The sequence below is a fragment of the Lissotriton vulgaris genome, chromosome 4_1, assembly GCF_964263255.1.
Source record: "Lissotriton vulgaris chromosome 4_1, aLisVul1.2, whole genome shotgun sequence".
In the NCBI taxonomy this organism is placed as follows: Eukaryota; Metazoa; Chordata; class Amphibia; order Caudata; family Salamandridae; genus Lissotriton; species Lissotriton vulgaris.
Window position 1 is genome coordinate 1466576804 of NC_141691.1, and position 20016 is coordinate 1466596819.

The 20016-nt window shown below is 49.6% G+C and overlaps 1 protein-coding gene across 4 annotated transcripts in view; it reads right to left on the reverse strand.

Moving 5' to 3' along the window:
* The window catches only part of NOL4 (nucleolar protein 4), a 713110-nt gene that overhangs the window by 72439 nt on the left and 620655 nt on the right, over positions 1-20016 (reverse strand). For all 4 annotated transcript variants that reach the window (XM_086965702.1, XM_086965703.1, XM_086965701.1 and 1 more), the window contains one exon: positions 2939-3052. In XM_086965702.1, coding sequence (XP_086821828.1) covers positions 2939-3052 — 114 coding nt within the window. The remainder of the gene's footprint in view (positions 1-2938; positions 3053-20016) is intronic.

The following is a 20016-nucleotide window of genomic DNA, read 5'->3' on the forward strand; positions in this document are numbered from 1 at the left end:
TGAGTAATGTGGTGGTGTTCTCAAGTGATGTGGTGGTGTCCCCAAGTGATGTGGTGGTGTCCCTGAGTGATGTGGTGGTGTCCCCGAGTAATGTGGTGGTGTTCTCAAGTGATGTGGTGGTGTTCCTGAGTGATGTGGTGGTGTCCCCGAGTGATGTGGTGGGGTCCCCGAGTGATGTGGTGGTGTCCCCGAGTGATGTGGTGGTGTCCCAGAGTGATGTGGTGGTGCCCCTGAGTGATGTGGTGGTGCCCCTGAGTAATGTGGTGATGCCCCTGAGTGATGTGGTGGTGTCCCTGAGTGATGTGGTGGTGCCCCTGAGTGGTGCCCCTGAGTGATGTGGTGGTGCCCCTGAGTGATGTAGTGGTGTCCCTGAGTGATGTGGTGGTGTCCCCGAGTGATGTGGTAGTGTCCCTGAGTGATGTGGTGGTGTCCCAGAGTGATGTGGTAGTGCCCCTGATTGGTGCCCCTGAGTGATGTGGTGGTGTCCCCGAGTGATGTGGTGGTGTCCCCGAGTGATGTGGTGGTGTCCCCGAGTGATGTAGTGTTGTCCCCGAGTGATGTGGTGGTGTCCCCGAGTGATGTGATGGTGTTCCTGAGTGATGGAGGGTGGAGTTGGAGGGTGGAGTTGGAGGGTGGAGCTGGAGTTTGAGGGTGGAGGTTGGAGTTGGAGGGTGGAGTTGGAGGGTGGAATTGGAGGGTGGAATTGGAGGGTGGAGTTGGAGGGTGGAGTTGGAGTTGGAGGGTGGAATTGAAATGTAGAGTTGGAGGGTGGAGTTGGAGGATGGAGTTGGAGGGGGGGGGTTGAAGGGTGGAGTTGGAGGGTTGAGTTGGATTTGGAGGGTGGAGTTGGAGGGTGGAGTTGGGTGGAGTTGGAGTTGGAGGGTGGAGTTGGAGGGTAGAGTTGGAGCTGGAGGGTGGAGTTGGAGGGTGGAGGTGGAGTTGGAGGGTGGAGTTGGAGGGTGGAGTTGGCGCTGGAGGGTGGAGTTAGAGGGTGCAGTTGGAGGGTGGAGTTGGAGTTGGAGGGTGGATTTTGAGGGTGAAGTTGGAGGGTGGAGTTGGAGGGTGAAGTTGGAGTTGGAGGGTGGAGTTGGAGTTGGAGGGTGGACTTGGAGGGTGGACTTGGAGGGTGGACTTGGAGGGTAGAGGGTGGACTTGGAGGGTGGAGTTGGAGGGTGGAGTTGGAGTTTAAGGGTGGAGTTGGAGTTGGATGGTGGAGTTGGATGGTGGAGTTGGAGCTGGAGGGTGGAGTTGGAGGGTGGAGTTGGAGTTGGAGGGTGGAGTTGGAGGGTGGAGTTGGAGGGTGGAGTTGGAGTGTGGAGTTGGAGAGTGGAGTTGTTGGGTGGGGAGGGTGGAGTTGGAGGGTGGAGTTGGATTTGGAGAGTGGAGTTGGAGGGTGGAGTTGGAGAGTGGAGTTGGAGGGAGAGCAAGGAGTAACAGAAAGAGCGTGGGTGCAAGAGCGAGAAAAAGACGTAGAGAGAGGGGTAGGAGAAGAAAAAACACACGAGTTGTGCGCATGTAGATAGTGAACAAAAATGAGTTAAAAACACTTGGCGACTGCTTATATTTTTCAATATTCAGCATTGAAAGGGAAAGTAGGTTTGCGAGGATGTTACGGGGAGAGTGAGGGAGAGCACGAAAATGAGAGAGAACTACAGGGGAGGAATGGAGATAAAGAAAGCAAGGAGTAACAGAAAGAGCGTGGGTGCGAGAGGGAGAAAGAGACGCGAGGAGAGGAGCTTTTAGTGAGGGGTAAAAAGCCCACTGGTGAGCTTTAGCTAATGCATGGCGAGTGTAGGGCTAAAAGAACAAGATAGCTGGGAGTGCATTCCTTTCAAGTCTGATGTGGGGGCGGGGAAGCGGCAGCCTTTGAAGTCTGATGGGGGGGGGCGAGGGAGCAAATGATGAGACACATGCACTGACTATAATCCGCATTCCATAGCCCTCTGGCATCAAAGGAAGGGTGGGAGGGAACGAACATATGGGGTGTGAGCGATAACGAAAGTAAGAGGGGGAGCAGGAAGTGAGGCTGAGCATGCGCTGGCGAAAGCAGTCCAGATGCCAGCTTTGCGCTTGAATCCCTCACATGCACTGGCCATAATCCGCATTCCAAAGCCCTCTTGTTAGGCTTTCCTGGAGCCCCTACATAATTTCTCGCAGAAGCAATGCGCAAGCGCATTGGCTACAGCGAGACCTAAAAAGCATGAGGCCTGAACATCCCACTGTTACAAACACAAAACAGCGGATCGGCATTCCATATAGAAGAAAGCGTGTGTCGCTGATCCGCTTGAAGTGAAAGTACAAATATAACAGTGTAGGCCTGTGCACTACATAGGAAAACGTAGCCTCTGCACCTTACATGTAATCCATAACTGCACTCATAGCACCAGTGCTTTAAATGGGCCGGTACTGTCCGGTACTGAGTACAGGCACTTTTGTATTCTCAAGAGAATTGCAATACTTTTAATTGGAGAGTACCAGCACTCCTAATAAACAAGCAGGTACTATTGTACCGATACCTGCATTTCTATATTTCCATTTCAAGCACTGCATAGCACTGATCAAAAGAAGGTGAAAGGAGCCCGAAGAACTGGGCACCAAAACAACAAAAAGTGAAAGCGGTGGCAGTGTATCTTATGTGAGAAGGGGCAGTTCTCCGTAAGAGAAATAAAGAAAAAGGCTTGGGTGGAGTGCCAAAGTTTATAGCGGTTCCAATATATCAGCATAGTAAGTAAGGGGATAAGGAAAGAGACGAGGGAATATTTACTTACATTCTCACATAGGAAATTCCGCAGGATGCACTTTTTAGGTCAAGCGGTCACTATTCAACTAAAACATGGGTTCCACTCTGATGTCTGTCTGCACACACTCCTGCTGAATTAAAAAAAAAAATACACACACACAAAGACGTCAAATGGAAGGCCCAGAAAGAGCACAGTACCTGCGGTCTCTCCAGTCGCATCCTCTTTGCAGCGTTCCTACTTTCACTCTCGCACGCCGCGGCCAGGATGTTCTCCGCTACTGCTGAGGTGAGGTGGGAGGGAATAGGTCGTGACTAAGAAGGAAAGGAGAAATAAAACATTAGTATTCTCGTTCCCTGACCAAGGGCTCTAGCACTGCCGGTGTGTCGCATGAGCAGAAGGGTCGAATCACTGAACAGTCTGCAATACCACATGAAAGGGCAAATACAGTAACAATCAAAGATGGCGGCCAGGGAGCGGGTAAGGATGCAACTGCTGCACAGATCTATCAGGGAGAACTGTCTTGGTTCCATTGTCCGATGCATTTAATCTGCCTCATTACGCTGCGTTTTGAAGAGACAGTGGAATATCCACTTTGTGGCTGCAAACACTAGCTGTCTTCAGCTCCCCAACGCCGCTGGGACGGCTGTTATCCTTCACACTACGTGACAGAACCGAACCGCTCTCAGGCCTGGAAGAGCAAGCGGTCGTGTCGCAACATCATTCATAGTATAGAGAAGTGTCAGAACGGTTCAGGATCGACTCAATCGTGAGACTACGGCCTGAATATTAACAGACTCGGTTACAATGGGATGTGCTGAAAGAAATCACATTCAGAGTTTAAAAAAACAGATTCAGGAAATAAAAAAAAAGAAACATCTCATTCGTTCCATCAAATCCTGTCTCATCCTATTTTTGATGAATATGGTAGACCCTACCAAGGAGGACATGTACCTTCACTGCCCTGAGAGATTAGTAGCGCTTATGCAAGGCACAGGCATGTTTTATTTGCATTTTTCTAATACCAGCTCCATCGCTGGTTTTCGAGACTGACAAGATCATTCTAGTCTATCTGCCCATGCCACATGTATACCCATGACTATCGTATCCATCAATATGACCACATTCAAAAATATTTAATTCCAGTTCAGATAAGTGACACCTGGAGAATTTCAAAGTAACACCAAATATCTGAAGGTGCCCAGAGGACCCCAGAGCTGCTCTTGAAGTTGTGCACGCGTTTACAATCATCACTAGCAGTGTGGGTGTCTCTCTGAAGGCTCTATACTGTCATCCTATGGTTCCAGTGCAGTCCTTCCCTTGTTCCCTGTAACATGACACTGAACAGAATGTCACCCATTTCAGCACCAAGACTGTCCATATATCCATCACCAGTGGCATTGCTTATCCTGGGGCGTTCTTCAGTATGGAATGCAGTGATTCATCACCAACAAAACGTTATTACATTCCACCACGGAGGAATTGGGCCTCAACGCAGTGGTCGTAAATCCACAAACACTTTGGAAGCGGTAGCACCTGAAGCATGATGATCATGCAAGTTTATTCTGTATCTATAGCATCATTACAGGTATTCATCACCTTAAGGACTTGATCAGCCACCTATTCAAACATTTACTTGACACTGCCCGTTATAAACTAAAGACAGATTTCAATATTGCCTACATAATCCTGGTGATAAAAAAAATAATGTTATTATAGTTGCAGTTCGACTGATGTCTGTTTGTTGAACATTTGGGCTGAACTTGGTGTGGGCTGCTATTGCTGCTCTGGGGCCTTAGTGCTAGTTTACTACAGTGCTGTTTTTGAAACAGTGTATCACCCAACAATTCTTCCTCTGTTTTCTGTCACCAGCTACCGCTTGCTGGCTCCCTGTCTGTGGGTGTTTCTATCCTTGAGGCTACCAGTCCTTTATCTCATCGCCTTAGATAGGCTTATCTTTGGACCTTACCTGCCCCAGGACCACTGGCCCAAAATTTCTAGACCACATGCGTTTTATTAGGAGGATTCGTGGTGTGTCGTATTCTAAAAGAAAGCCTTTTGCAATTTAGAACGCTACCTGTGTTGTCAGGTCAAAATCAAGGAACCTGCTGGCGCCATGCCTCCTCTGCCTTCATGTCTCACCTGCCTATGTGCTTCTCTCTGCCTCTGCGTCTCGCCATCCGTACTCTTAACTGAGCTGAATAGGCCCAACTCAGGTTTCCCCAATGAGTGATGCGTTCTGACATGGAGGGTTGTGGTGAAGTGAGATTTGGACTGAACTGTGTTATTGTATGGACAATGTAGTGGGCTGAGGCCATGGGTGGATGATAGGCTATGGTATGGGGAGCTGTTGTGATATGTTGTGTAATGTGATAGTAGTGCAGTCGGCTGTCATCAAAGATAGTGCCAGGTTAAATGGTGTTGCCTGGTGAGGTTTTCGTGGTTCAGTGAAGGTTGTTACAGTGGAGTAATGGTGGTGTGGGGTGACATATCACCCCACACCACCATTACTCCACTAATCAGTGAGGTGTGATATTTGTGACGTGATGTTGTTAGGTAACTTGTGGTGTGGTACAATATGTGGTATACTGTGACAAGGTAAGGCGTAGTGTGGTATGGCTAGATGGGTGCAATATAATGCTGTATTGTGTGTTGTTAGGTGGTGCTGGGTGGTGTACTGTCAAGAAATGTGTTTGAAAAGTGTTAAGGTAAAGAATACTGTGATATTCAGCAGGGTGTTTTGAATACCGTGGTGGGATCTGGCGTGATACATGTGCAATGGAGTGATGTATTCTGTGATTCCATGTGGAGTTATGTGGTCTAATCTAGTGTGATATGGCATGGAATAAAGTGGTATTATTCAGTGTAATGAGGTGTTGCGTGGTGTAATGTGAGATGGAGTGATAACGTTTCTAATGGAGTAGTCTCAGATAGTGCGGTACAGTGTGGTGTATTGAGGCCCTGGTGTCATTTGTTAAGGTGAAGTTTTACATGTGTGATGGAGTAACGACAAACTGCTAGTGGGAGGTGTGGTGTCATGTGATATGGTGTGATTTTTGTGGCAAACCCTAAATTAACCCGTGCTCAACCCTCAGTTAGCATGACACAGAGCAGTCAGGGTTAATTCAGGAGCAATGTGTAAAGTATTTGTGCAACACTTCAAATAGTAACACAGTGAAAACACACCACAAATGGATCCCACAACTGAGTTACATGATTAGAGTAACTATTAATAAATAAAACAAGACCGGAACAACAAATATCCAATCACTAGAACCGGAGATATTCAATTTTAGAGTAAAAATAGAGCCAAAAGGCGTAAAGCGACAAATGTGGATATCTGGTCATGCCAGGACTGGGACAAAGTCACAACTTCAGTCGGACAGCGATGGAATGTGGGCCGACTCCATGGACCCAGTTGGGTCTGCTGAACAAAAGTACCTTCAATCCTGATTTGAGGAGCGTTGCGAGGATAAGTTTTGAAGATGCGTCGCTCACCCAAAGTGGTGCGTCGGTTCCAAGATGAGGCGAGGATTTTGTCTGAGGTCCAGTTGCATCGGCGTCGAAGATCCCATTGACGAGGGCTTTCAATGCGAAGTCCAGAGTCAGGGATTTATCGCGCAGTCGGGGCGATAAGTTGCTTCAGAGAAGCTGCGATGCGGAGTTCGATGTCGTTGTCGAGGCGGATGCCAGTGAGAGATGCGAGGGCTTGCACTGAGGATGCGTCACACATGGTTCCAAATGCAATGTGTGCTGCAGCAGCAGATATGCATCAGTTCTGACCAGGGTTGTGCCGTGAGCAGAGGAGATGCGTCGGTTCCCCTGGATCCACAGAGGCTGGTGAAGTACCCAAAGCCCACTTCGAAGGGTCCAGGACTGGGGTGGCACCACGTGTCAGGATTGACTCGCAGATGCCAGAGTACAGGTGATGGTGCAAGGTTGTTGGAGCCTTCTGTCCCTGAGGCTCAAGTCAGGAGGCCAGTCAACTAGCCCTTGATGTCACTCTGGGGTTCTCAAGGGATGTTGTTCCCTTCCTTCTCACCCAAGCAGGAGGGCCGCAGGCAGAAGGTCAGCATAGAAAAGTAGGAGTCCAGCAGAGTGCAGCCCAGCAGAGTGGCAGTCCTTCAGCAGCACAGCAGTCCTTTTTCCTGGCAGAGTATCCACAGGTCCAGAAGAGTACTGAAGTGGTGGTGTCTGAGGTCCAGTATTTATACCCAGTTGTGCCTTTGAAGTGGGGAGAAGCTTTTAGAGTTTTCCCTTTGAAGTCCTGAAATATCCTGCCTTCCCTGTCCTGACTCCAGACTAAGGGGGTATGCAGTCTTTTGTGTGGAGGCAGGATAGTGGGGCTGTGTCCAGCTCCTACCTCCCATCCTGCCAGTGATGGCACCAATCCAGGAACACTTATGTCCCCTATTGTGTGTGGCTGTCTAAGAGTAATACAAAAACCCCAACTGTCAGCTACACCCAGTGATGTGACCAGAGACAGACTAAAGGCACTATATGGCTATTTTCTGAAGGTAAATAATCACAGAGTTTGATCCTGTAAGGCGTATTTGGAGGACGAATCCAAAAATACAATCAAAGCAAAGTGCCCCCCATTAGCCATAGACACAACATTTAATAAATTCATCACAACAGGAACACAAATCATATGTGGAAATAAGTCTTTTTCAAAACATCAATTGTATTTAATTAGATTCTAGTTACATGCTCCAAAAAATTTATTTTGGATGAAATCAAGGAAAAAAATTAAGCTCTTATGCACCCAAATAAATTAAATACGTAACACATTCCAGGTACATACATCCCATTGGGTCTAATATTTACATAAAACAGTGACATATATAAACTTCACTCATATGAATTATAAGTGTTGAAACGTGTTCAGGATATTGACCCCAAGATATGGAGTGTATCACAAATTTTTCGCCTTGTATACATAAGCACTCAATATCCCATGGGAGAGAAGAGATAGATGCATTAGCAAGATTGTTTCCACCTTAACAATATACATCCAATTCATTATCAGTTCTTTCTGAAAAATGTGTTTAATTTCTCGGGGGGAGAGAAATTCCTTCGTACTCCTCTCATTAATTGTCGCTCACGCGTTTCGACCTCAATATAGGCAGGATATTACCTTTTGTGAGGTCATCATCAGGACATATATCTATTACTGTCTGAACACTAAGTCAAGCCAAGGAAAAGCTTTAATGGCTTTATGATTGTTCACATATTAATTTTGTTACATATTCACTTTATGAAGGATGATTTCCAATGTTCTCCATATAATCTAAATCAAGGCTGGGGCTGAGAAAAAGTGTAAAGCCCAAGGTAAGTAAAGTGCGCTTATATGAATGTACCCTTTACATACCAACACCCATTTTTTTTTTTTTTTTTAAATATATTTTTATTGCAGGAATTAGTAAATCGTTACAATATCGACCAGCTTTGTATCATAAGCAATATCAACAGAATAAGACCCTCTGGCCCCCCACCGTAAGTTCCGAACACAGCCATCCGGCCCACAACCCTGGGGTCGGGCGGCGAAATGCAATGGGGGATCAGTAGGATGCTTGAGCTGGTCCGGATAATTCACTGTCCGTCATCTGCTTTTCTAAACAAGCCTATAAACCCAAAAGAAACCCCCCCCCCTCAAAGGACTACTAATCAAAAGAAAACCCACCCAACCCCACCATCAGCGCCAGGGAGCCACCTACACAGGATCTGCCATGGGACCCACGGGGAAAGCAATAGAACTAACAGTACAAACGTTTACCGGGACTCGGGGCGAGTCGCTCCTTCACCTTCGGAGTCGCTGGGGGCACAATAATCCCTGAGGGCCTGCACTAACATTTCCCACTCCAACGCGGCCTCCTGCGCCTTCTCATTGCGTTGCCTCCAAGCTAGTTGATATCTCAGCGCGCTCTCCCCCGCCGCCCATTTCAAAAGCTCACTGTGCCACCTGCTGCCTGTCGGACCAACTCGTGCCTTCCAGTTCCTGGTCACCTCTCGTTTAGCAAGGAGGAGCCCTAGGTCGACAAATTTACTAGAAATTTTATTCCTGGGGGTATGGGGGAACCAGTGCAGGAGCCCCACCGCCGCATCGAATGATAAGGATCTCCCCGTCACCTCCTCCAGGGTCGTCTCTACTTCCTGCCAGTAAGATGACAGACCTGGACAGGCCCATAACATATGTAGGAGGTCCGCTTCCTGAGCCGGACATCTAGGGCACGCCGCCGAATTCGTGGCAAAATACCGCCTGATTTTCACCGGGGTCAGGTACGCTCTATGGAGAACGTAATAGTGGACCAGCTGAAAACGGGCGTTGCGTGTGCCCTTCCAGGCTCGTCTCACTAACTGGGACCAAGTCGTCTCCGGGATCTCCCTACCAATGTCCTCCTCCCAGCGGTTTCTTAGAGTGGTGAGCGGAGCCAACCCTTCGTTAATCAACCTGCCGTAGAGGCAAGTGACCGCCTTCACCGTGCCCGCCGACATCATCACGTAATGGCACACCTGAGATAAGGGGGGTTCCTCCTGCCCGTTCTTCCAGTGTGCCTGGATCGCTCGCATAATGGCCGAGTGTAGCAGAAAGTCACCACGGGGGATCTCGAAGCGGTCAATAAGATCCTGGAAGGACAAGAGCGCTCCGTCCTCGTACAGATCCCCAACCAGCTGTAAGCCGGCATCCTCCCAGGCCGCCAAGCATGACCAATCCCCTCCATGGGGGAGGGCCGTCAACATCCCCAACGGTATTTCAGGCGCATATGGTATCCTCAGTTGGCCCCGGGCGTGGGCCCGGTTCCAACACAGGCGGATAGTCCGCTCCTCCATCGTCAAGTCCCGCAGGGCCAAACGTTGTCGCAGCGCTATAAAGGATAGAACATGCCTGGCCATGCCCGTCCCCCTCCCGTCCTCCGGGCCCCGGAATTCCCTGGCGATCTCCTGGGTGTAGGTCTGGAGCTGCGCCGCCAGATAATACTTTTCAAAGTCCGGCACCGCGAGCCCCCCCTCGTCTTTCGGCCTCATCAGGGTTTTGAGGGCCACCCGCCGGCAGCCCGAACCCCAGAGGAATCCGACCACCATGGAGCGTAACAGTCGAAACGTGGCCGGCGGGACCCAGATCGGTAGAGTCCGGAAGTAATATAATAGCCGGGGAAGCGCCACCATTTTAAGCAGGGCGATCCGTCCCGCCACCGAGAGCGGCAGCGTGGCCCAAAAGGCCATGCTGCCTCGGAGTGCTCGAATGCTGCGGGCAATGTTCCCATCTAGGAGGTCGGGCTGGTCGTGGTATACAAATACCCCGAGGTATTTGAAGCAGTCGGGTTCCCACCTAATCTCCCTACTTAGGGCAGGGGCGGGAGTGCCCCTGCGTATCGGAAAAAGACAGGTCTTGGGCCAGTTCACTCGGAGGCCCGAGACCTCCCCGAACTCTGTGAGCGCCACCGCCGCTCCACGTAAAGCGTCGAGCGGGTCCTCCAGGAAGAGCAACAGGTCGTCCGCATACAGCGAAACATAATGCGGGCCCGCAGGCGTCCACAAGCCCGTATAGTGGGCTCCCGATCGAAGGTGCAGCGCGAGTGGCTCCACCGCCAGCGCAAAGAGAAGCGGGGACAATGAACACCCTTGCCGCGTGCCTCGTTCCACTGGATACCGCGAGGAAATCAGTGGTCCCGCCCTGACCCTGGCCGATGCAGAGGCATATAGAACCGCGGTCCACCTGATGAAGCCCTCCCCGAGGCCGAATCTCCGCAGCACCGAGCAGAGGTAGTCCCACTCCAGGCTATCAAAAGCCTTCTCTAGGTCCACCGACAGGACGACCGGGGACGGGGCATCCACAAATGGTTCCCCTAGCAAACGGAACAATCTGCGAATATTCATAGTTGTGTTCCGCCGTGGGATGAAACCAGCCTGGTCTTCATGCACCAGGGAACTCATGTGTCCCAGCAGCCTCGAGGCCAAGATGCTGCTCAGTATTTTATAGTCCACCGTCAGCATCGATAGGGGACGGTAAGACCCCGGGTCGGACGAGTCTCGGCCTGGTTTAAGGAGAGGAACCACCAACGCCTCACACATCGAGCTCGGGAGTCGCCCCAGCCTCTTCGCCTCCCTGTAGACCACCAATAGTCGAGGGGCTAGGAGGTCAGCGTAAGCTGCATAAAACTCCACCGGCAGGCCATCCAGGCCTGGGGTCTTGTTTCTCGCCATCCGTTTAATGGCCCCGCGGATCTCCCCCAATTCAATGTCGGATCCCAGGGCTTTCGCCACTTCTTGCTCCACCGTGCGGAGCTCCAGTGGACGTAGATAATCATCAAGCCGGTCAGGGTCTCGTGCAGAGCGACTACGGTATAAACATTCGTAATACTGCCGGAAGCAGCTAAGAATCTCCGGTTGGGTGTGTACCTCGGTTCCGTCTGCCTTACGCATACTTGTCGTCAAGTGGGACTGGCGCGTAGGGTTTGCCAACCACGCCAACAACGCGCTCGATCTGTCTCCCTCCGCGATGGATCGGACCGTGTAGGCCTTATAGTCAAAACAGCGGAGCCGTTCGACCTCTGCGGCCACCTTTTCCCTCGCCTCCGCCGTTTGTATTTGCAATTCCGGGTGTCCCGGGCGGCGAAGTTCGAGCTCGCGGAGTTTCCGATCCGCTGCATCTAAGTCAGCTAGGATAACACGCCTCATGCCCACCTTCTTAGAAATACAGTAACCCCTCACCACTACCTTAAAAGCATCCCACTCTAACGCTCTGGTACTCGCGGTGCCGCCGTTGGATGCAAAATATTCTAAAACCTTATCCCCCAGGTCCGCCCTGAAAACACTGTCCTCAAGGTTCTCGGGTCGCAGCTTCCAGGTGGGCACCGCCGGCGGTCCGGGGAACCAGCGAAGGTCCAGCAGGAGGGGGTTATGGTCCGAAATGGTCCTGGACAAGTACTCAGATCGGACCGCTGCCGAAACCAGTTCGGGCGACCCAAGAAAGCCATCAAGTCTGACATGCAACTCATGAAGGCTCGAGAAATATGAATAATCCCTAGATGCGGGGTGATGCGCTCTCCAGATGTCCGTCAAACCCCAGCGGGTCTGCCAATCCTGACGACCCTTAGCTGTGCGACGAACCGGAGAATCGGGAAGCGGCGGATGCGAGCGATCAATGTCTACGTCCACTACAGAATTGAAGTCTCCTCCAAGCAGAAGGGGCCCGGAGAAGAAGTGGGCCAACGAGCCCGATAACCTGGAAAGGAAGGCAGTCTGGTCTATGTTAGGAGCATACACACAGCAAACGTTCAAGTCCCTCCCTCCTAGAGTGCCCGAGATGGCCACATAACGCCCCTCCGGGTCTATCACTGTTCTCGTGACTTGGAAGGGGACCCCTGCCCTGATCCATATGAGCGCCCCTCTGGCATAAGCGGAGTACGACGTGGAAAAGACCTGCCCCCGCCATCTACGCTGTAGCGCCGCCCCTTCCGCCTTGTTCAGATGAGTTTCCTGCAGCAGCGCCATTTGCACTCCCCTACGCACTAAATAAGCGTGGACCTTGTGGCGCCTGGACATAGTATGAAGCCCCCTTACGTTCCAAGTGACACATTTCAAGTTAGCAACATCAGCCATTGTCCCATAACGTTCTCGCACAGTCACCCCATCCGGGTCCCCACAAAGAAAAGACATCATTCCTCCCAGCACTGATGGCGGCCATTTTCCCCAACCAAAACCAAACAACCCAAGAACGAACCAAACCCTCACCCACCCACCCCAGAACAGGACCCAAACTGCGCCATCTAGATCCCATCCAAACCTCGCCTTCCAGCAACCCAATAACCCCTACTAATCCCACGGTCGCCACCGTAGGAAGGCCTTAAGGGCCAGGTGCGGGCCGGGCGGAGGCAGTGGGCCCTCGGCGCTCAGGCCACCAGGACTATATCAAGCCCTAAACAGTGCCAAAAACCTCTCTCGGGGCAGAAACAGGGGCACCCCCCCCCTCCCACCTTCCATGTCAGCAGCAATGGACGGCAACCGCCTCCCCCCTGCCGGGCCCCCACCCAAAATAAGGCAGCACACCCCATTACCCTTGTCCATCCAAAAGGTTCTCCACCGATTTCGGAGTGATTACCGGTGTATGGGTGCTATCAGTCACTGAGTCCTCCGATTCCGATGGTGCCTCCTCTTCACCCAGGTTTTCCTCCTCCTCAATGGCTTCGTTCCGTGCACCCGACAATTCCGACAATACTTCCAACACCCCCCTCCGCTCCGACGACGTCTCTACAGTTGAGGGCCCTCCCGTGCGGCCGCGGCGATTCCTGATCCTCCTGGATCGCCGTCTCTGTTCCGGCTCATCTGCCTGTTGGGACGAGGAGCCGAAGCCATCTTTCCCTGTCCTGTAAAGCTCGAGCCAGGCACAGACATCCTCCGGGGTGTCGAAGAACTGAGTTTTGTCATCGACTATGATGCGGAGCCTTGCAGGGTAGAGGAGCGAGTACTGGATGCCCTCGCTCCTGAGCTCGCGCTTGACCGCCAGGAAGGAGAAACGCTTGCGTTGAGTCTCGTAGGTGTAATCCGGAAAGATGTTCACCTGACTGTTCGCCACTTTAAATGGACCATTATGTCTGGCGGCGTTGAGGATTAAGTCCCTGTCCCGAAAGTGCAATAATCGCGCCACCACCGGCCTCGGGGTGCGTCCCTGTTGCGGTGGCCGTGCCGGGACTCTGTGGGCCCGCTCCAGAGTGTAGAAGGAGGATAGCCCCTCCGGGGCCACTGTATCACGGAGCCAGGTCTCCAAGTACGTCACCATGTCGCCATCCTCGATCTTTTCCGGGAGGCCCACTACACGAATGTTGTTCCTCCTGTTGCGGCCTTCCGCATCCTCCGCCCTCTGCTCCAGGGTCGCAATTCGGGACAGGGCATCCTTCATCGTCGCAGCCAAGGTTCGCTGCGCCGGCTCCAAGGTTTTCACCGAGCTCTCCACTTCCTTGACCCGGTCCGAAAGTTTGCCATGGTCCGCTCTGAGAAGGCCAAGGCTCGCCGCCACCTGGGCAATGTCCTGTTGGAGGGCCGATCTCGTGGTCGTTATCGCCTCTAGGACGCGGTCGAACTGCTGTTGCATCGACGCGCCACCAGAACTCTTTGGGTCCCCATGCTCCTCTTTGTCCTGGGCTTCCGAATCCGAGGCGGTCGGGGTAGTCCCCTTGGCTCCTCTAGGTTTCCCCATGTCGCCGGGGGCACTCCGTGAAAGTCCCGGAGTAGGCGTCTCCGGGTGTAGATGTCGACCACGACCCTCCCGGTTACTGATCCTCAAATCGAGTGTGGGAGACCTCCTTCTCCAGGGCCTATGGAGACTTCTCCGCTTCGGCTCATGCCACCGCCACGGGGTCCGAGGGCACCGATGAGGGGGCGGAGACAACCGTCGTCGAGCCGGGCAGGCCCGCTCACCCGCTAGAGATCCGGGGTGAGGGTCATCAACTCCACCGGACGACGTGTGGCGCCAAAGTGTCGCGCCTCCCATGGAAGTGGACCGGCCGGGAAGACGTAGCTAGGTGCGGAGTCGCGAGACGGGCCACCGCCTGGGTCACAAGGCGTCCGCTCCCGGGGTCCCCTATAACGTGGGCATCCACCCGGCCACCCAACCGAGTGCAAACTCGTTGTGGGAAGTCCGATCCAATAGACAGCTAGTGCACAGAGCAGCCGGGGATGGCGAAGTCGGGCGCAAGTCACTGCTTGCGACGCTCCTCCAAGTCAGTGGGTCCGACCAGGGGGACAAAGAAGTCCGGGCGCCATGTTGGGTCGCAATCCGCGACTCCGCAAACTTCGGTTTTACTCCGGAGCAACCCTCATCCGAGCCCCACCAGGGGCCCCGGCAGGTCGTCGTCGGTCCGCTCAGCGGAATGCGGGGTCTGGGGTGCCCTGCAGCCTCCGATTTACAGGATAAACCCGGGCTCAGTCCCGGAGCCGAGCTCTCAGGCGACCATCGCCATCGGCGCCCAAGCCACGCCCCCCTCACACCAACACCCATGTGAGTTATTTTAATACACTCACCTGCCGCTGGTATGATGTTGCTTTGGAACCTGAAAGGGACAGTTATTTCTCTTTTTAGTTACCTGCACTGGTTTACATGGAGGACTATTTTTCAGTGGAATGTATGTGGTTTACTCACTGTTTAAGGGATTCACCAGATCTATGGAACAGAGGCGTAAAGAAACTTGAGGCCCCACCCTGCAAACTACATGAAGGAGGTCCCCCTCCAGACTCAGTAAAGGGCTCTCAGGCAACATGATGAGGGCCCACCTGGAGATTGGGGGCTATGTTACGCCACTGCTGTGAAATCATTTCAGTGTCTGGCTACTCTGTATCACCTTAGTCTGTTCATGTGAGTACACACGCTTGTGGGACTTCAAATCATTCATCAGTGTTTTGGCCTTCAGAGAGTCGACATGCTCACCTGTTTTATCGTTTTTGAGCGGAAATCATCTGCAACCTAAAGAATGCTGGGAAATGTAGTCTTTAAACAGTGCTTAAAGGAACTTTATGTCCTCATCTCATGGATGATTCAGGTAGCTATTCAGTTGGTCTTAATTTAAAATGAAAATGTCACCTGGTCCTGAAATACTTAATTGTAGGAGCAAGCTCTGTTTGTGCGCCCATTATGAGACAGAAAAACACACTTGGGCATCCAATAGTTTTTAAATCTCGCAGAACATCTTCAGTAGGATGTTTTAGGAACATATTTCTGAGGCCAAGAGAATCACAATTTTTCAAAAAATATTGCTGAGGTCAGGCATCTCATTTATTCCGGGTTTAGCCATCCATAGTTTCATAATCATAACGTCTCTTGCCTCAGTTGGGCTGAAACCCCATATGGTTGCACTTGTACTTTTCATTTTAAATCTGAAATTGCATGACTGCATTGCAGAAAATGAGATACCAAGTTCGTTGATATTGTGCCGCACCTAATTTGCGATTTATGTTGACAGACAGGATATCATACTTCTTTTTTGGTCTTTCCAATATCAGCTTTTAGGATGGGGCAACGTATGCTATATATAACATTTATTGATTTACAATTTGTGAATTAACTTTGTTTGATTGCAATGTTGTACTATGTGATCTCAGTTCCCTCAATAGTGTTACCACATGCAATACAGTTGCCGTATTTATGATGGCCAAGAACTGGTGGAGATCACAGAAAATATCTAACATTCCATTGAGGTCTGAGTTTTTAGGTTGAGTCATGGCAGCACGCATGCCCTGTCTGAAAGACCTGATGTAATTAATAAAACCACTCTATTCCAGCCTCCTGCTTACGATTGTCTTTTTTGCTACCTCCTGTCAGGCTCCCGCGGGCAATAGCTCAGTTCCTTTGAAGGCTCAGGAGCCCCGGTAAAGTACAGAGTACTTACATTTTCCTTCATTATCGCCTATGTGTGAGAACTTTTTTTTATCTTTGATGCTTTTGGCTCGTCACTTTTTCTGATCGTTTTGATTCTTCTTCTGCTTTGTGTAGTCAAAAAGCCTTACTTAACACTTGACTCTCCAGACAACGACATCAAAAAGTCGTAATTTAAGCATTCAAACTTTCTCAACTGATTTAATTCAGAATGCTAAATATAGAAAGTGCAGCCTACTCTAGTCCGTGTGGTGTTGCGGGCCAGGAATAACAGGCAGCAAGAATATTAAGTGCCGGAACACCAGACATAGTGTACAGGTAAATGTGCCCCTTTATTTATACCCTCAGCCACACCAAGCCTTGAGGGTTAAGGTTTGTTACTGTCATGAGTGCGATTCAGGTAGTGCACGGTCTATAGTTGGGAACGCTTCACTGAGTAATTCCGTTCATTTCACAGCAAACTACATTTCCAATGTCGTAAATTCGTCGTCCACGCCGGGTCTCCTGCTGCGGTTCCTGGTTCAGCAGTGCTGTCTGGTAAGGGTGCTCTGCACCAATCTTTGTTCTTCCCTGCCAACCTCCGTTGGTGAGCGTCCTGCTCATGCGGAGGCTGGCTAGTTTCTTGGATTGTTAAATCGGCTGGTATTTTTGACCAGCGGAGAGGGTGCTTGCAGTTCCTTGAGGTATTCGTCCTGCATTGTCGGCCAGCGGGGGTTCACTTGATTCCTTGCTGCCATATCCTTCATTGGCTCAAACCCTTTCGATCTTTTGTGCTTTCGCTTCCCGCATTACTTACTGTACTTCGGTGTAAGACGTATTACACATAAGTAATCATTTTATACTTTCTAAATGGATCACCAAAGCTTTACAAAGGGATAAACTTTCTTATGTTGACTTACCTGTCCTGTGGCTGAGGTTACACAGGAATGTGTATTGTGAATTACGTGGAGTTTGACAAGTATTGTAACAAGTATTATTCTGGCTCTATTTTTAACAGGGGTATATACTAGTGGTAGAGGTCTATGCTCTATCCCTGTGAAGTTCAATGGAGTTTAGATAATGGTAGGTTCATGAGTACGTTTGGTGCAAGGTTGTTAATATGTTTTGTTCCTATAGAAAAAGAGTGAGCTCATGAGTACGTGGCTATATGTTATTTTGTATTCTTGCAGTTATAAACGACAAGTACCCTCCACACAGAAGGCACCACCTTCTATCCAAGCGCCAACCTCTACAAGGGTTACTCATTTTGTTTTACAGGTATAAGAGGTGTCCCACCCCTACAGGGTCTGTTATTACCTATATATATTCCATTATTTGACAGAGAAGGAGTAGGAGGTGTTTATCTGTGTATCTTTTCTTGTTACAGATCTCCCTCCCTGCTGTTCCCTTCCTTTCCTTCCCCCACTTGATCCTTCCGATAACCTGTGCCATAACGGCTTTTCAGGCTTGATTAGATCTAGAGGTGGACCATTCCTAGCTACAAACCGATCCTGAGGACTGACCCCTGTTACAGTTACATCCGGGTCTGGGTATGGCAACCAGGTGGTTCACTACAGTTGTATAAAATAAAAAAGAAAACTAAACCTTACATTACTCCATATTTTGAGGCTAGTTAGTGAAAATAGTCTTTATCAATGCAACTTAGTAAAGAGACGGTAAAAAATACCCCTTTCAACATTGCCTCTTTGTATACCGTAAAGCAGAGGCTATTCCTGTTTCTACCTGCTTGTAGTCCGTTTTCTGTATCAGAGTAATACTGTCTCCACTGGTGTGTGTTCAGTGTTGCTGTCAAGTGATATCTCCGGGGTGGCCCCTAAATCAAATGAGCTTTCTGGTTTGTTTCGGTGTTACTTTCTAATCTACTGACAAATCAAGCTGTTTACTTGCTTGTTGAGATGTAGCTCTTATTGACACATGCACTTTTTTATGGATATGCTGGTCAGTAGTTTCATCAGCAGCCTTTCATCCCTCTCAGAGCACCACTCATGGCCTCCTCCTCCTCCTGTTGCGCTGTGCTTACTCCCCTAGAACTTCCTAAGGTGCCACTAGGAACCTGGTGCTGGATGAATGTCTCCTATGCAGCTTTGGCAGTCGTTGCTCACAAGGTCCCCCTGCTGACCCCCTCGCAGGTCATGTCCAGTCCTCTCTATACACTAAGGGCTCAGGACGTCCCTCTGTAATGGACATGAAGGATTAAATTGCTTCAGAGCAGCAGCTGGTCAGCCGCTCAGCACCCCACCTGGCCTCTACTCCCCAAGCTGGACCTGCTGTTTGTGCCGCTGACAAGAAATGCTCAGTAGCACCAGCATTTATGGTAGGCACTTTTAAACACCCCATATTCTATGTATCAATATAACATATGCAGTGTGGTTTTTTTGCATGTGGAGTTCTAAAGGCAACTGAACTGTTTTCCCAGACTATCAGTATGTTAACATTTTGGGTGTACATTTTCATGTGATGTTTACTTGTCTAGCTACAGATACAATTAGATGCAAAACCCAAATTTCTTGATCCATATCCACTTTAAAATAAGCATTTGCAATAAATATGTCTCACATTACTAAAAGTTTGACCTATTGGCCTTGCATTATTGTTTGCAACGCAATAGGTCAAACTTTCCATAATGCGAGACCTATTGCTTGCAAATGCTTGTTCTGTATTGGAATAGACTGGTCTGTTTTTCAGGTCCTTATTACTTTTCAAGGCAAATAAAAGTTCCTCTTTGAAGGGGTTCAATGTTGAGACTAAGGGGCATATTATCAAGGGGGGTTATCTCCGCTTTTTTGGCTTTATAAGCCAAGAAAGCGGAGATAAAATTATCTCCCTATTACCTAGCTGTCGCTACCGCCAGTTAGCGACAGCTAGTAGGAGATAGTGACCATCTTGGGCCCCACTTTGCATGTCAGAGAAATTTATCATTAATGACATGCAAAGTGGGCGTCCCAAGATGTTAGCGACTGGAAACAGTCGCTAACATCGCTATCTCCTATTACCAACTTTTGGAGATATTCGCGCTAAGCGCGAATATCTCCAAAAGCTAACACCTGCCCTGAGCAGTTCTTAGCCATATTATCCAATGGGAGGTGGATAACATGGCTAAGAGCATTAGCTCGGTAATGCCTGAATATCGCTGAATTTTCAGCGATATTAATGCACTGCGGCCGATTTTTATTGCATTTGCGATAAACCTTGGTAATACCAAGATTTATCTGCGATAAAAATCGCCGCAGGTCGGCGATGCATTTTTGTCTCTAACCAAGCAATAGCGATAATTACCGCTATTGCTTGGTAATATGCCCCTATATTCCTGTGCTTTTGGGTAACTTTCCTAACATCCTTCGTACTTGTAGTAAAAGTTATTACACATACTATTCTATCCAGCGCTTTGTTCTCTGTAAGCTCTAGGAGAGAGTCATGTGATGTATACCAGGCCCTCTTCATTGCTCGTTTCAGGAGTCGATGTGGATATTGATGTTCTTTTAACTTAGACATTAATAACTCAGCAGTATAAAAAAAAGTCCTCCTTCTTTGAGCAATTTCTTCTGATCCACTAAAATGGGCTATAAGGTAAATTATCTTTTAGATTCATCTGATAGTGGCTTGAATGATGTAGGAGTGTATTCCTATCGGTTTCTTTTGTATAGAGAGTAGTGAAGATGTTACCTTCCTCCTGTTTAATGGTAAGATCCCAAAAATTAATTTCATCCTTGCTCCAGTGTGATGTAAATTTTATAACTGCTGTCCTGTTGTCTCCAGATATTGAATATATCATCTGTAAATCGCTTCGAAATTCTGATGTTATTTCTGAAAGGATTTTCTCCATATATCCATTTTGCTTCATATTTCACCATAACCATGACAGCCTTTTTTGGTGCGAAAGGACAGCCTATACCGGCTTCCCTTCAATTG